General features: G+C 42.5%; 1 protein-coding gene across 4 annotated transcripts in view; it reads left to right on the forward strand.

Moving 5' to 3' along the window:
• CERS4 (ceramide synthase 4) overlaps positions 1-16,926 on the forward strand; it is a 59,636-nt gene that overhangs the window by 27,407 nt on the left and 15,303 nt on the right. For all 4 annotated transcript variants that reach the window (XM_058858613.1, XM_058858617.1, XM_058858614.1 and 1 more), the window contains 3 exons: positions 6,199-6,372; positions 13,947-14,064; positions 16,509-16,627. In XM_058858613.1, coding sequence (XP_058714596.1) covers positions 6,199-6,372; positions 13,947-14,064; positions 16,509-16,627 — 411 coding nt within the window. The remainder of the gene's footprint in view (positions 1-6,198; positions 6,373-13,946; positions 14,065-16,508; positions 16,628-16,926) is intronic.

The raw sequence follows: 16,926 nt of genomic DNA on the forward strand, positions 1-16,926 counted from the left end.
ATGCAAAAACAAATGGAGGGTCTGTCAGAAGCTATAGTTTTAGGGAAAAGGGCATGTAGAGTCACAAGAGAAAGAGAAGGCTGGGGAAGTAGAGAAATAAAGCAGAATTGGCTGCAGGTAAAAAGACATTAATACCAAAACCTGTACATGTGATTGGAGATCATGCATCAGTTTTGGCCAGAGCAAGCAGGCTTGTAAAAATTTGCAAAAGAAGTTCAAAGAAATGGAGGTGTAGAGGGTTATGGGTTCTGTAGGAATGTTATTTTAACAGGGTGAGGAGGCATGCTAGGAGAGCTAAGGTCAATAGGTAGTTCATGGACTGGAACTATATGGAAAGGTTTAAATATTTTTTCATTACCATGGGAAGACCTTCTTAGGCATTTTTCTTAATTGATAAATTTCAGCTGAGTCTCTTGGACACTGTCCATCCATGCTTAAATTTGCATTATAAGAAAAGCTTTAAAATGGTAAAGAACCAAGAGCAACATAATTTAAAAAAGAGATCTCAGGCAAAGGAAATGTTGTTTTGGATAAGACGATATCTGAAAGCACGTATGACTCAAGGATGGCTAACAGAGATGAGGAAATGGAAATGAACATATCAAAGCTGAAGTGAAATTTGAAAAGCTTAGTGTATTCCCTTCAGGCAGAAGACTCTAACTAATTAATCTCCATCTCACTATGCTGAAAATAATGCTACATGTAATTAAGAATTTTGGAGCAAAGATTTTTTTTTTTTATCCATACATTTTAGCAAACCTTTAGTGATTTTTTTTATCTATAAATTTTACAAAATTTTAATACAGATTAGAAGAAACTTATAAAAGATTTTACACCAAAAAAAAAAGGCAAAACTTATCCTAGAACTATAATCCTATAATACCAATATTGTGATAATTAGTGTGGAAGTTTAAAAAAAGAAAAACTTCTGGAAATGGAAATTAAGATATTAAATATAATATGGGTGTTCAAAACATAGCCTGTGCTGCATTAGTCAGAGCTTTATTTGTTAAAATTATTTCTTTCTGCCTAAAAGAGATGCAGTAAGTTTCATGTCTAAACTAGTAACTTCTCTAACAAGTAGTTTTAGTTGAAAACATCAGGCTTAAGGGAAGTATCAAACAAGAAACTGCCTAGAAAAGTATCAGGAGAGGATTTACCCATGGAGCTCTTGATTAATTGCTTTCTTAGTATAATGAGTTAAAGGTTCAAATGCATAATAGGCAGTGGAAACTCAAATTTAGGCAGTATGGACCAGAGTAGGGCAGGAACACAAAGGCTCTTCCAGTTTGAAATAACAGGAACCTTTAGAATTTTTGGAGGACTTTGTTTCTTAACCCCAGTATCTCAGGAAGATAGGACAAGCCTCTCCATTTTGGTCTCCAGCATATCAAGACTGAAGAGGCTTTTTTAGTTTTCTTTAGGCTTGGAAAAATAAAGCAACTTGACTCAAGAAGCAGCGTAACTGCATCCTTGTGGTGGTGTGTTTCCCCACTAACTAGTGATTTCCCCTGTGGCAGTACTTTGCTGCTGGGAATAATTGCATCCTGGGAAAACTGGCTGTACCAGGAAGGCTGCTGCAGGAATCCCTGCGCTGCTCTGGCAGCCAGGTCATTATCATGATGCTGCACTTAGCTAATAAGACTTGGCTGACCTAAATGGCTTGGCCTGGAGCCACTGCAGGGATGTTTGTACCTGTGGCATGGTTCACCCACAAACCTGCATAATCCACCGGCAGACAATGGACCATGTCTGCTGTAATTGAGCACTTGAAGGCCTTTGTAGCCAGTTCTTTCCAAGATGTGTAGACTGTTTCTCTGTGTTTCATCTCCACCCTTATCTGTTATATTCACACATGTAAATTTACATGAATATTTGTGTACCTATATATTCATGTTTTGCTTGGGAATGGAGTCTGTAAGTGAAGCAGCAGAGTAACTCTTTGAATATGTAAGCAACAGTTGCCTGGATAAACCTGCTTAGCCGTTTTACCTGTGAGACAAGGAGTAACCTCTTTAGCTGGATGTCCTGCTTCTTCTCAAACAGTTCTGCTTCGAAAGCAAAACCAAGTATAAACCTGGCCCCAAGGGGTTAAGTACAGTGGTGTTCTGTGGCTCAGGGTGGGGAACTCTGCAGTGCTGCTCTGCTGCAGGCACTGCAGATGCAGCAGTTCCTGCTCTCTTTGGAGCAGCTCTGCAAGCCCAACAGCAGAGACCTTTGTAATACTGTGGATTCAGATAAAGCCACCATGTTCATAAAAAACAAAAAAACCAAGCAGCACCAGGAAAGGCAAGATTCAGCAAAGTAAATACAGTGGATGGGGCTACTGGGCTGCAGAATCCAGTTGCTTCAAGACCTTCTGACTGTGTCACCTCAAAGGACCTCAGTGAATTCTACTTTGCCTGTCTCCTCTTGCTGCACTATGGGCTTAGGAAGTGCCAAAGCCTTGTCCTCTTTGTCCCCATGGTGTAGCTGTGATACTTCTCTGGTTTTGATTTCATCCTTACATGTACTTTCTACAAACAACCAAAGTTGTTCTTTCAGCATTTACTACTTTGTTGGCTGTTTGTGAAGTCCTTACGTTGATCTGTCCAGTGTTTCCCAGTATTGTTTATCTCTGTTCTTGCTGAGCTCTGTGTGAGGGAGTGTCTTCTCTGTTACACCTGTATTCAGAGCTGAAGGGCTTGGTTCTCACGTTACAAAGCTACAGTGCAGGATAGATGCTGTGTGAAGGGTAAAGAACTTGTGAGAAAGAAATGGGCCCACACACACACACACTTTTCTCTGGGTGCTCAAAGGGCCTTTTAGACACACCATTGTCTTCAGCCTTCCAGCAGCCTTGACTTGAGAACTTGACCTGTATAAATTACAAAAAGACATATGTGTTGCTTCATGTCGTATCCTGTTCTGTATTTTTGCAATGTGTAGAAGCTTAAAGACAGCTGCGAAGATGAAGAAATATTCCATGAGGGTAATCGTGACTATCTGCATTTTGCACATGAGAGTTGATTAGGTAATGCCTGTTTGCTTCCTTAGCACTTTGAATCTATATATATTCCCCCTAAGCAAATTGGACATTTATTTTGTATTCTCCCACAGAGAGTCCCCAGTGCAGTTCAGCTGCTGTTCTCTATCAAGTGTGGTTTTGTGTTGTTGCCAGATATATTCAGTTCTGGAGGGAGAATGTGGGATTGTATAGCTGCAAAGCTGGCTGTGATGGCAGCTTTCTGCAGCATGCCTTCTGTCTACACAGTGGGAGAATCTACTGAAGAGATGTTTTTTGAAGAGCTGAGCCAAGAAGGAATTTCTCCCTGGAGTTCTCCTAGGTATTCCTAATGCTTTTCCTGTTTAGAGCTGAGATTTTTAACAGCTGAAAAAGTTTAACAGCGTTTTGAGGTTGATATGTTCAATGCCTCTAAAGTTCTTTTCAATTCAGGCACCTCACTTAGGTTATCTGGCTCTTCCAAGCTGGTATCCAGTACTGTCTAAAGTGCACAAGCTGTTTTGGTGTGGTGTCACCATGCTTCATGGTGACAGGATGTTGAATTAATTTTAGGCTAAGCCCATATACAGTTTGCTTCTACACAGACAAACTCTGCTCTAAAAATGCAGACTATTATGGAGTTCACACGGTCAATAGGAAGTTTGGGGATATCCTGAAAAAATGGTTCACTGAGGCTTGGAGGTTCAGTCGCCCTGTCCCATGGGTACAGGGCTGTGTCACCCAAATGGAGCTGTACGGGTGAGCAGCATGTTTACTGAGTAGTCTGAAAAGCTTTTTCTGGCAGGTGTGTATGTGTGCTTCAGCTAGTTCTGTCACCACTGAGCTGACACCAACCTCCATGGTCCTGGCTTCAGGTGTTTTTGCTGGAGCACTAAAGGTGAAGGAAGGGAGCTGTTGCTAAAGGATCCTACAGGCCTGCCAGAGGAACAGGTGGTTGATAGCAGATGTTCCCACCTCCAGACAACCTTGGTGTGGACAGGTAGGTTATACTCTAGGCCCCAGAGGGATGTAGAGAGTTGAGATTTGACAGGCAGTTAAAAAACTGTTGCATTCTGCTTGTCAGGCTCTTAAAACAGGATTTGATGAGTCTATAAACCCTGTTTATCTCCATTTTGTGTGCCAGTGGTTTTTGTCCAGGCATTGTCTGGAAGGAGAGCTAGAATAAGGAATGGAGTGCAGCCTGGAAGTGGGATCAAAACTGCAAGTTTCCAGTGGCCCAGAAGCTACACCAGAAAGAAAATACTATTCATTATTGTCAAACTGAACTCTGGTGAAAGACTTAGATGTTATTTCCAGTGCTAGTGAAGCCATATTTCCACTTCTTTTGGTTGCAGTTCTTCAGTACGTCAGGCTCTTGATTTTTAGGAGGATTTTTATGCTGTGAGTTTTACTATGAAAAACTGAAATCAGGCAGTTCACAGTGGAGGAGGAGAATGCATTTTTCATAAGCTGGTTTTCCATTCTCTTTGGGGAAAAAGGGGAATGTTTTCCTGCTTTCTTTATATGATATATAAATCCTATATGTAATAAGTGGTTTTCTATAAGTGATTAGAAAGTTTGCATCCACTCACTATTATTTACACTATGTTTTTAATCAGCTTTGTCCTCAAACCAAATTGACTGTGCATGTGCCAGGAGAAATTACTCAAATTTGAAGAAACAGCATCGTGTTCTTCCCTGTTGTAGTCAGATCAAAAGACACATTGAGGTGAATAGTAAAGTCCAAATCAAGAAGAGATGTTAGATTTCCTTCCCGTGCCTGAAGGGAGCCTACAAGAGAGATGGAGAGAGGGCTTGGAATGACAGCACATGGATAAATGGCTTCAAACTGAGAGACAGAAGATTTAGATTAGATATTAGGAAGAAATTCTACCCCATGAGAGTGGAGAGGCCCTGGCACAGGATGCCCAGAGCAGCTGTGGCTGCCCCTGAATTCCTGGGAGTGTCCAAGGCCAGGCTGGACAGGGCTTGGAGCACCCTGGGGTACTGGAAGGTGTCCCTGCCCGTGGTAGCGATGAGATTCAAGGTCCTGTCTAACCCAGCCCATTCTATGACTCCATGGCTGTGATTCAGAAAATGTCCCTCAGACTCCAAAATTATAGAATGAGTTTAACAGAGAAATTGCATCAGAATTAAAGATACCTTCAAAATAAAATGACTGATTCATTTTTTATTTGATGGGCAGTTCTTGCAGAAAATGGGCCAGGCCTTAGGTCTGTGCTTGGAGAGAAGCTTTCTAATACTTGGGCCAGACACTTAAATTGTATGCTTTTTCCCTCGGTTTCCTAAGGTGGCATTTCCTGTGCACTGTTTTGATTATCTCAATGGACATTTCATTCCCATTTCCTTCTTCTGTGCCTGCACATAGTGTGTTTGACTTCAGAGCTTGTGTTTGGGATGTTGGTTACAGCTAAGAATGAGCAACCTGTATTGGAGGGCGGAGCAGCTCACATCTGTGTATGAGGTAGAGTTATCTAGAAACAGTATTTGTGTGTTGAATGGTCATATCAATATTCTGCTGCCCTTTTTGCTGCTAAATTCACTGATCATACATGAAGATTCTGATAATAAAGACACTGATAATACACAAAGATTCCACATTCAAACATGGTCTTTAAAATTACATTAAGAATCCAGCACAACATCCACCCAGCACAACAATTCTTACCTGGTAGTACCTTCCTTAACAATTCAAGGCGAAAAGCTGAGGTTTTTTTCCTTTATAAGGTGAAGTCTCAGAATAATAAGTATAATGCATACACATACACACACAGATAATGGAATTACAGTCTGTAAATAGAAACAAATAAATAGAAAATATCAAAAATTGAAAAATAAGGATATATACATAAAAAGTAGAGCAGATTTGCCACATCCCCACAATGCCAAGTTGTAGAGAGGAATCTGTGAACCTGAGAAGTTTGACACTAATACTCTGTTAAATTCTGAGGCACTTTTCTCCATTTTAACCCTGTTTTGGTTTGGTGCCAGGAGTCAGCATTTACCAAGCACATGATAAGAATCTGTGAGCAGGTTATCAGTTCCTTGGGCAGTGTTGCATCCCACAGCTGTTCTGCTTCAACAGCCAGATGCAACCTCAGCAAGGGTGTAATCCTTCCTTGGCTTCACTGGCTTGTGCTGACAGGTCTTCCTGTGTGCAGGGCTCACTTTATTCTGCTCTCTCCTCCTTCCAGGATGGCTCGCTCTCTGTATGAGTGGCTGTGGCAGCACGAGTTCTGGCTGCCCCCAGGAATCACCTGGGAGGACATGCAAGAATCTGAAGACACTCATTACCCTCAACCTCGTGATCTCCTGCTCAGTATTCCTTTTGCTTTAATCTTGATAGTCATTCGATGTGCCTTTGAAAGGTAAGTAATTTAATATTGTTTGGGGTTTCTTAAGTACAATGGGAGCAGTTTGGGTCCAAAAGCTGGCTTTATTATCTGTGCCAATGCATGACTGGAGTCGTCCACAGAGACTCCATGTCCCAAAGTCTGCTGACATAGATACATTTTTCAGCTCCTTCTTTTCAGCCCTGTGTACTGGCTAAAGAAGTGTGTTGAATGTAGAGCACAAGCCCTACCCTTAAGGTCTAATTGCAAGCATTGTGACTTCCTACACATAAAACATGTCAGTCTAGATGAGGTTGATATGTGTGCTTTGCTGGTTTGTGTGTGTTGCATACTACTTGCTGTTTCTGGGTCAAGTGTGGCAGAAATCATATTAAGGCTCCATCATACGTTTAAGTCTCCTTTATCATGGGTGATGGGGATCTGGAGTATTGCACTTGATAGACAATCCTGAACAAGATGCATCAGATTGGGCTGAATCCTGTGCCCTGAGCATCAGCCCTGCCTAGCACAGGGTGTGTGTGGTGCTGAGCACATGTGGGCTCAGCAGTGCCACTGCCCTCCACTCCTGTGGAGAGGCATTCATAGCTCCTTCCTCTAACTTGAGGTTGCTACAGACCCCCCAGTGCTGGGCCAGGATTTCTGCTCCTCCCATTCTACCAGATCTGCTTTTGGGGCTGCTTTTTGCAAACTCTGTGATATCCTCCAGTGCTGGCACAAGTAGTTACTCTGACTGAAGGAGCTTTCTGGCCAGAACCATTTGAGTGTTTTACACGTTACAATTCAGGACAGAAAATTTGGGGATTATGATGAAGGTATAGCAAGAAATCCTGCAGGTATCATTGACTCTGAGTTTCATTAAAGTCCTGAACTGGTGCCATTGCTTTATTCAGTTTGGTCAGTAGGTAATGTGATTGGTGACACAACATGATTTGCTGGTGGAAAACTGAGATTTACTACAGGATTAACCATTGTCAAGACTGCAGAGCAAGTCCACTTTCATGATTTTGAATACACGTTAATGTGTTTTTCAGTATATTCAAAACCCAGTATTCTTAGTAGCTCTTTGAAGAGGTAATCTTTTGAAATCTTCAGTGGTTTTAACTTTAGAAAGAAGGGTAAAAATGACAATTTAAAAAACATTTTATTCTTTTTTGAAAAGTGGCTGCACAACAAAATGGAAATGGACTTTCCAGTTGACTAGAAAGATTTTTCTTCTACAGATTCTCTGTGACACAAGGGTACTTGGAAAAGCATATAGAAGTTGAAATGATTCAGAGCTCTCCTGTAAGAATGTTTTTATGTAAAAATACTGGCTGCAAGTTGGGGCATTTTATTAAAACAAAATGTGTGGATAATTACTGAAATAATAATTTTAGGATGATACAAAATTGGAATTAAAATCTCTTCTTTGTAAACAATATGTTTATGCATTCCATAAATTCCATGGTTTTTATCATGCACTTTCCTGGGGACACAGGCATCCTGGTTACCTCTACTCATGTGGAAACCAAGGTGCTCTAAGTAGCCATTAAAACACAAGTGACTCACATTTCTTCCCTGCTGATGCGTGAAACCTGGCTGGACTCTGTACTCCTTCAGGCAGGCCCTGCTGGTCAGTGACATGGATGCACTTCTGGTGTGGAGCTGGAAATTGAGTCCATGTGCCACAGTGACTGGCACTTGGACAATTTATGGCTCCCCAATGCAAGACATGGTCAGGAAAACGGAGGAGTCAAAGTCTTCCCTGTGGTGGCTCACGACAGGATACGAGGCAATGGGCACAAACAGAAATGCATGATGCTCTATCTGCACATACAAAAACTCTCTTCTTACTGTGAGGATGGTCAAACATTGGAACAGTTTCTCCAGAGGGGGAAGGAGTCTGCATGGGCAGAGATACATGACACCCAGCTGAACACAGCCCACCCAGCCTGCTGGAGCTGGCTCTGCTGGAGCAGCGTAGTTGGTCTGGTGATCTCCTGAGGCCCCTTTCAGCATCGATTCTGTGCTTCTGGGACTCTGTCCTTTATTTGCCTTCCTCATGCATACCACTAATAGTCAATCTAAATATCTTTTTCATCTGCTTTTAGATGCCAATGGCCAAGTAAAAAGATTTTTTCTTTCCCATCCAAGTGCTGCCTCAGCTGGGAGTGTTTCTACAGGCCTGGTCTTACTCATTAATTTTAAAGCTGTTTTGATTCACAAACTTCATTTAATAAAAGCTGCATGTCACACCCTTGAAAAAGATAACATCACAAGCCCATTTTACAGGTGCAGGAAACCTATAATCATTGCACTATTTTACCTATGCAAATTACAAGCCAGTGTTCTGAGCTGTATTCTTGTTTGTCCTAACTCTGCAGTCATTTATTTCAGCATGACTTTTTCTCATTCTGAATCATTAGTGTTTCACATCCAGTTCATGCTGGAGAAGAAAGCTTCCTGTGGGAAGGTGAGGTGTGGATCCAGCCCTCAGTTTCTCCATTGCCTTATCTGTATCTTTAAACAGTGGCACTGGCCCTGTTTAAAATAATTTACACCAAGTTTGAGAATTGCAGAAGGAAATGTGTGTTTATTTCTCATTTTCTGTGTAGATAACCCTGACTATATATCTTTGTACACTTGGTCTGCAGATCAAAATGAGTGGCTGTAACTAGTAGATAGGTTTGGGTTTGGTGGCTGTAGCTTGCCTCTGGCAATTTATTCTACCCTCAGCCACCACCAGCTATTATTTGCAACTGTGCGTTGGGTACTGAGCTTTTTTCTTTCTAGATAGTTCCTGGTGGTGCCTGCTTTGGGATTTCAGACATGTTATAATGTGATTTAACTATCAGAAATCCAGGTAAATAATAAGAGGCAGGGGAAGTCTGGAGGATTTTCTGTGATGCCTGCATCAGACACTGTGCTGAGACCAATTGTTTCATCTTTTTTTTGGGCATTAAACTTGTGAAAGAATCTGCTTCCTCAAGGATGGATTTTCCTCTCTTTTGCACTGGGGAAACTGAGACAGCAACATCCTTCTAAGAGCCAGCTATGCTGGGGATGAGGTGGTGGCTGTGGGAGGAGGACCTGCAATGTCTGGGTGTGACCTGGGAGAGCTGAGGAGGTTGTGGGTGCAGCCCTGGGGGAGAAGAAACAGCTCACAGGTCATGAAGCAACACCCCTGTGAGCTGGTTTGTGCTGAGGAAGGTGGGGAAAAAGTGGGTTCAGTCCTGGAGAATAGAAAGCCCATCACTGCTGCTGTGCTGATCTAGGCCACAGTACTGAGGCAGGAACTGGGGGAAGCAGTTAATGATGTCCTGAGAAAAGAGAGGACCTAGAACTTGGGAACCTCCCCTGTTCCTTCAATGTTTCCAGATTACGCTTGTGAGTAGGAGATACATCCTGTAACCATAATTTGGAGCTTTATACCTCAGCAGAACTTTTCCCTGGACATAGTCATGCAAGGATGTTGGCTTCTCTTCTAGTTATGTAATGTTTAAGACTATTTCAATAAAAATCAAGTCCTTGGAATCCTGAAGGAATATTGAAAAGTGTTTCTTGCCTGCATAGTTAGTAAAATGTGGCAACTAAAGTGCTTTGACGGATAGTAAAGCCATTGAAAACCAGACTTTACATACAATTTTTGATTGTCTGATTTTGGACTTGCCCAGGGATTTTTGGATGTTTTGCAATTGAAAGGAGCTGTCACTGAATTTGAATCCACACAGCTCCCAGATTTCACTAGAAGAGGATTTTAGTCAGAAATACTGGGTATCTTTGTGGGAGGCTGGTGACAAGATGTGAGCTGTACATTTAAAGGAATGGATGCTTTTCATCTGTCAGGAACAGATACTTGAACATAAAACCAGAAGAAACAAAGGATACCAATTCTGAGTATTTTATTTAGAAATGTACCTTTCTAAAGTTTATTTTGCATAAAGACTTCTGTTGTTTAGTTAATCAGGAAGGATCTGGAAACAGTATCCTGTTAAGGTCTTACAGGCAGGGCTTGGTGCAAAGATGAGGGACATGCTGCAGCATTTAACTGAAAACAGACCTGACTCAGTTTGGACAACAGCACTGTGGTGAATCCAGACCTTGTATCAAATGGAACAGTCAGTTTAACTGGTGTGAAACATTCTCCTGCAAGCAGGAGAAGGCAGAGACTATGCCAGGAACAGATAGCTCTATGCCGAAGGAAAGCAGGAGGCTAAAGAGACAGTGCAATTCAAAGAATAGAAGTTCAGATTGCTGCTTTCACTGGTTCTGCATTTCTTAGTACTTCAAGGTATTTGCAAGTGGCACCCTTATAACTAATAGAAAAAATCCACCCCCAACATTAAATTTTCTTGTGTCTCACACTAACTCTGAAAGCCTCTGCAGGATTGTAGCCCACTTTGAAAGGTGGGGGAGTAGTAGTTTAAGCCCCTTCATGATAAATCCATTTAGTTTGAACTTCAGCAGATTTTGCAGTTTGTTCTGTGATTACTGAATAAAGTGCCTTGGTCAGACCTCTGCCATGTAAACCATGGAATGAGAGATGCTCACTGATGGAGAAGTGGGCTGGTGATGAGAATCATCTCCCTGACTGTGTCTAATTCTGAGAGGGGTACAGTTTAGTCCTCAGATTTACCCTTTTGTCTTGCAGAGTGCTGATAAAGTGCCATGATGAGGCTGTCCCTGCCACTGAGATTACATATTTGTGATGCTGAAATCAGTACAAGCATCATCCTCTTTGTGTTGTGTTTTGAACAGGCCTTAACTGAGAACTGCATCAGAGCATACAAACAATATGTGCAAATGTCCCTTAGGAAGAATTTCATGCCTTGATTTCCCAATGATGTTCGTAAAGTAGGATTGGTTCCATAAATCATGGGTAAACCCAAAACCTCAACAACAAAGTAATTGTAACTGGTTACACCCTGTCTTCATCCACTTGTCAAACAAGCCAACTAGGCTTGTTTCTGTTATAGTGAGATTTTATGCCATGACCATAAGAAATCAGCAGGAAATACAGAGAAGCAGGGATTAAACCAAATTAAGAAATTTGTCAGGACACTTTAATTTTCCAGTAAAGTAAATTTGTTGGCAAGCTGTGTTGACACCTGACAGAAACATTATCTTTGCTTCAATGCGTCTGGAAAATTTCATACCTTTCAGTTCCCAATGTGGCCTGATAAGAAATGGCAATAAGGTTGTTTTCAACAATAGAATTGAATCTTTGAAAGAGAAAGATCAGGCCCACTTCAAGGAACTGTTTAATACAAGAACCAAGATCTAGTGCAGAGCTTAAAGTAGATGTTGGTGCAGCTTCAGTGGAGTTATGGATATTACTGAAATACTGTGTTACTGTTCTTAGCACAAGACCTGCTGGTCCAGTATCACTCTTATTAAACCAATCACTTCATATTAAAAAAGTCATTAGATGCACTTAAACATTCCTTGACAACTGTCAGAACCAAAACCCAGAATTCCCAGTGATGGCTATATTCCTTTGCCATCTAGCAGTAGTGCCAGAGTGCTGCTAAATTTCACTGAAACTACTCAATGCTTTTGTGATCACCATGTTTTTGTGATCACTATGTGTTGCCAGCAAGCACACTTATCCCTGGCCCTTCTTTTATGGTAGAAACATGTAATTTTTATTGGTCTTGGTAAATCTTTGAATGTTCCTACAGCCAGTGATGCCAAAGGAATTTCCTAGAGATTATGAAACAGAACAAGTGATATACAGGCAGGTGGGTTGGCTATTGTCCTGGTTTAGCGCAAATTTGGGAGAAAACCTCTCAACCTAGGACACTATGCAAAAGAAAAGTGAGAATGAGCTGTTATATGAGTGACCAAAATGAATGAGCATTCTGTGGTTTAACAGAAGTTACATCATCCCTTAGGTAGGAGGTCTTTTTATAAAATTGTTTTTAATACTTGTTAATTAAATTAAGAAATGAGTTCTTGAAAAGAAAACTTCTAAAAGACCCTTCTGAAGGATGTTGGACCTGAAATAGTCCCTAAAGACATGCATACGGAGCATAAGCTCTATGACTAGCAGAAACAACAGGTAACCATACCAGCTAATCACAGCCATAAATACACCCCTTACTATTTTGAAGTAGAACACCTTTAAACACCTGCATAGTGAAATAGCTTTTGCAGCTTTTTTAAGCAAAGTGAAAAAAAATCTTACTCTGTGTCCAGATCATTATGGAGAACTGATCAGAGGACTTCCCTGGACAGCAGGTGTGGCAGTGTGCCTCAGGGAGACAAAGAGTTAACATTGTCCCACCCCAAACCCCTTGTGAAGGGTGGCCCAGGGGTTCTGATTGGGTTTGAGTCCCTGGGGGGTTCTCCCTTGGTGTGTTTCTACTGGTCCCTGACCCTGAACTCCACCCTCAAAGATGGAGACCCTCGGGGGTTCTGTCCCTCAAAAACCCCTGCTGTGCCTCTGTTCGGGGCTCTCTGTTCTGGACCTGAGTTTGTTCCCATGCTGAATAAATGGTTTCAAGAACGGGAGCCCGTCTCAGTTGGTGTTTCATGCTGGTCCCCGGAATCCTGCGGCATCTCTGGACGAGATCCTGAGGTTGCTGACTGCAACAAGCAGGAGTGACCAGGCAGAGCAGATGTGGGGCTCAGCTCTCGCTGCCTCTGCTTGGTGGTGTCAGATCAAACCAGCTTCAGCAGCAGTTTGTAGTAGCACAGACACACTTTCCCAGTGGCAGTGTGTAAAAGGGAGCAATTAATAAGAAAAGCTAATTCTTGAGAAATTCAAGTAAAATTCAGATGATTTGGGTCCTTTAAAAAAAAAAAAAAAAAGTTTGACAAGTTTGCTCTTTGTGTCGTATTTATGTAAAATCTCACTTCACGCCATCGATGAGGATGTTTCCTGCTGCTGAGGTAGGGGGGAGTGTTGGTATTGGAGTTGAGTTGTTGAGCACAGGAATTCTCTGAACAGTTTTCCTTGGATAACTTCTTTCTATTTACGCAGATTTTTTTTTTTTTGTTTTGCTTTATTTCACTGTGAAGGACTGAAGATGCACAGCTGGTGCAAACATCCATTCCTTGTGACAAGGTTTCTAGTTGCCATGTCCTCATTTTGCAACTGTGTTTGATTTATATTAGGAAACAAAGAGGTAGATTACTCAAGACCAAATTAATTCCTGTTTCAGCAGGACATTTCTTCTGCATTAATACTATGCTTCTGACAAAGCCTCCCTCTTGATCCTGAGCCAAGGCCTTAGTTCAGATGCATGCGATGGATGTTCCATGTTCTAGATCAAGCAGGGAACAACATTTAGGCCTTATCATCAGTGTGGTGCTCCCCATCAGCTGCAAGCAAGCTAGAGACATGTGATTGGTGATTCTGAAGTTGACAGAGGAGGATACAGCACTTGCCAGCCTAATGTAATTTTGACTACCACAGGTCAGAGCAGTAGGGTACAAGTCCAACAGTTTCTACTGTAATTTTGGGATTTGACCTGCTCCACATGATTCTCATGTTTGGATTCACATATGAGAGGCAGCTCTTACATATTGCATCATGTTTTAACAGTGCTGCAAAATCAAAAATCACTGTTCTATTTTTGGCTGACCCTTTATGTTTTCTTTTGCAGAGCCATAGCCCTGCCCCTCAGTACCAAATTGGGTGTGAGAGACAAGCAGAGACCAAAAGCTCAGCCCAACCCTGTGCTGGAAACATTCTATAGTACACACCGCAAGAACCCTAAAGAGGTGAGTCCCTTCTTCCTTTGCTTTCCTGTAGATTTAGTGTCTTTAGCCAAAGAAAATCCCATTCGGAATCTTCAGTTTAGCAATGCCATTCACATCTGGAAGCTCAATGAAGGAAATGCTGTAGCACTGGTTAGCTGAGAGCAGCCAGCCAAGAGGGCCCTCCTGCAATGTCATCAGCTCTGAGTTCTGCTTCTGAACACCTGGGAGGAAACTGTGCTCCCAAAAGAAACAGTGACTGCTCCTGCTGCCTGCTTACCATCTACACAGCACAAACTGCAACACAGGGGGCTCTGCCTTCAACATCAGTGGTACTTTCTTATTGTGAGGGGGTCCAGGGAGGTTGTGGAATTTATATCCTTGGGAAAACTCAAAGCTCTCTGGACATGGTCATAGACACCTGGCTCTAGGTGGCTCTGTTTGAGCAAGGCCCATTGTACAAGGTGATTTCCATGGTCCCTTCCAACCTCAGCCACTCTGTGATGGCTTCTTTCCATTTACTGGCAAATCCTGTAAAAAATTAGTCACATCATCTGCTTTGAGCTCCCACATTGCTAGTTCCTGCAGCTCAACCAATGTGTCTTGCTTCATCTCCTAGTCCTAGACTGGGTCATTCTGTTGTCATGCAGTCCATGAGTTTGAGATTGGCCTTGCTAGAAACCAGAGTCTTGGTCATCATCACAGCGATTGTGAGGGGCTTCAGAAACCTGCTAACACAACTGGTGGGTAGTTTTCCCCTGAGGGATAAGAAGAGTGATTTTCAAGAAATTGGCAAGGTGATCCAGAGTTATAATGGCTGCTGCTGATGGGAAAAACCACTAGCAGTATTGTGAATTGTCAGGTAATATTAGAATTTAACCTGGTCAGTGAAGTCCCTCTGTGTGAACTCTGTGGTAGGGAAAGGAATCTGATTTTCTTTCAGCTTGTTTTTGTAGGCTTTCTCTTGGCCTTGAAGCAGTAGCTGTGAACTCTTACCAAGGATGGGTGAGCAGGGGCCTCACCATGGATTCCAGTCCCGAGGAACATTCCTACTCTAAACATATTGCTTTGGCAAGGCTGGTTTGTGCTGCAGTGGGGCACGAAGGAGCCCCAGGACATGCAGTACCGGGTTAGAAATAAAGGAAAAGAGTCTAAAATGAAAACATAGGCATTGATCTGGGTTGTGCAGCCAGCCCATCTCTGCAGCAGTGGGAAGGAGTGTTCTAAGGGACACTTGTCAGTGTGGTAGTCCCTGACCTTCCACTTGCCTTTCTGTCCCCAAAATCCAAATATTTCTGAGTATAACTGCTTCTGTGGCAAAGATCTAACTCAAGACCTGGCTTTGCCACCAGGTTTTTCCCACAGCTCTCTGCAGCCTCGTTGCACTGAAGTGCTGCTTTTCTCCCAGCACATCTGGGATGCTGGAGCAGATCCTCACCATGAGACAGCAGTATGAGGTGGAGCAGGAACTGCTGCCTGGCTCTCTCCACTCACCAGGTACACCTCAGCCAGTCTGCTGGCTTCCTTCCTCTCCTGTGAGCTCTCAAACCACTGCTTAGAAGCAGCTTTTACTTGTTCAGTACAAGATGAGATTTGCAGTTCTTGGCAGCCATTTCTTGAGAGGAATTCCACATGATGGAGAGTTGGAGAATGTAAATTAGCATCTCCGTTTGTCTCCACCACCAGAACAGAACACAAAAAACAGCATATCTGAAAGCAGCATATCTGAAAATTGGTAATGAATTTATTTTTGTACAGCATGCTCAAAGTATGTAGGCCACTCTCACAAGATACAAATTCAGGTAAATGCATTCCATGAAAAAACTATTGCTTTACTTAAAAAATAAGGCTAACCATGATGACATTTCCAAGTAGGAATATAAAACGTGACAGACTTTTTTCATGTTGTATGCCAAACTCATAACAGCTTAAGGACAAGAAGGATTTCCATGAGTTATATACTGAAGAATTACCCCTAACAGGTTTACCACAAGAGGAGAATATCCAGTAGTAAAATGATGTTGCATCTGTTCATGACATCCATCATGATACTGAATCAGAATGGTGAGAGGCATGACAAGATTCAGTGTGAAACTATAAAAAATTGTTTAAGCTGCAATGCTCTTTATTGATTTGAGGGATTTGGTCCTTGAAGACAGGGTGAGGAAATGATTTGGCAACAAACTCATGTGAGGAGACAAGACCTGTTTGAAACTGGGGAAGTTCACGTAAGAAATGAGAAGTGTCAACATTAGCATTTATAAGCAATTGATTAGAGAGGAATGGAAAGATTTTCTAGTATCCAAGATCTTTACACTAGGAACAGACAGCTTTCAGGAAGATGCCTTAGCCTGAACAGACTTAGGCTGCCAGGGGCTCCAGCTGGGCTCTGTGGTGGGTCAGATGAGATATTGCCCTGTCAGACCTTTGAATCTGGATCTGAACCTGCTGCCTCACCTGTTTTCCAGGGTGAGCTGCTCAGCTTAGCCAAGCAATGTGACCTGCCAGTGAGGAAGGTGGAAAAGTGGTTCCGGCGACGGAGGAACATGGACCGGCCCAGCCTGTCAAAGAAGTTCAGCGAGGCCTGGTGAGCAGGAGCACAAGCCATGATCTCAGGTTTTCACTGGAGCTGAGCGCCACAGACAGCTCACTGCCTTTCCCTGCCCTCCATCCCTGCACAGATCCCAGGTCCCTGTCTGCCCTCCATCCCTATGCAAAGAGATCTCAGCTCCCTGTCTGCCCTCTGTCCCTGTGCAAAGAGCATCTTGGGTCTTCCCTGACCCACTTGGCTCTGAAATAATTCTCTACTGCTCCTCTGTTACAGAAACATTTCTTGCTTTTCCCCCTTATTTGCAATCCCAAGTCTCCTTTTACTGCTGTACCTTT

Source organism: Poecile atricapillus, chromosome 28 (assembly GCF_030490865.1).
Source record: "Poecile atricapillus isolate bPoeAtr1 chromosome 28, bPoeAtr1.hap1, whole genome shotgun sequence".
Taxonomy (NCBI): Eukaryota; Metazoa; Chordata; class Aves; order Passeriformes; family Paridae; genus Poecile; species Poecile atricapillus.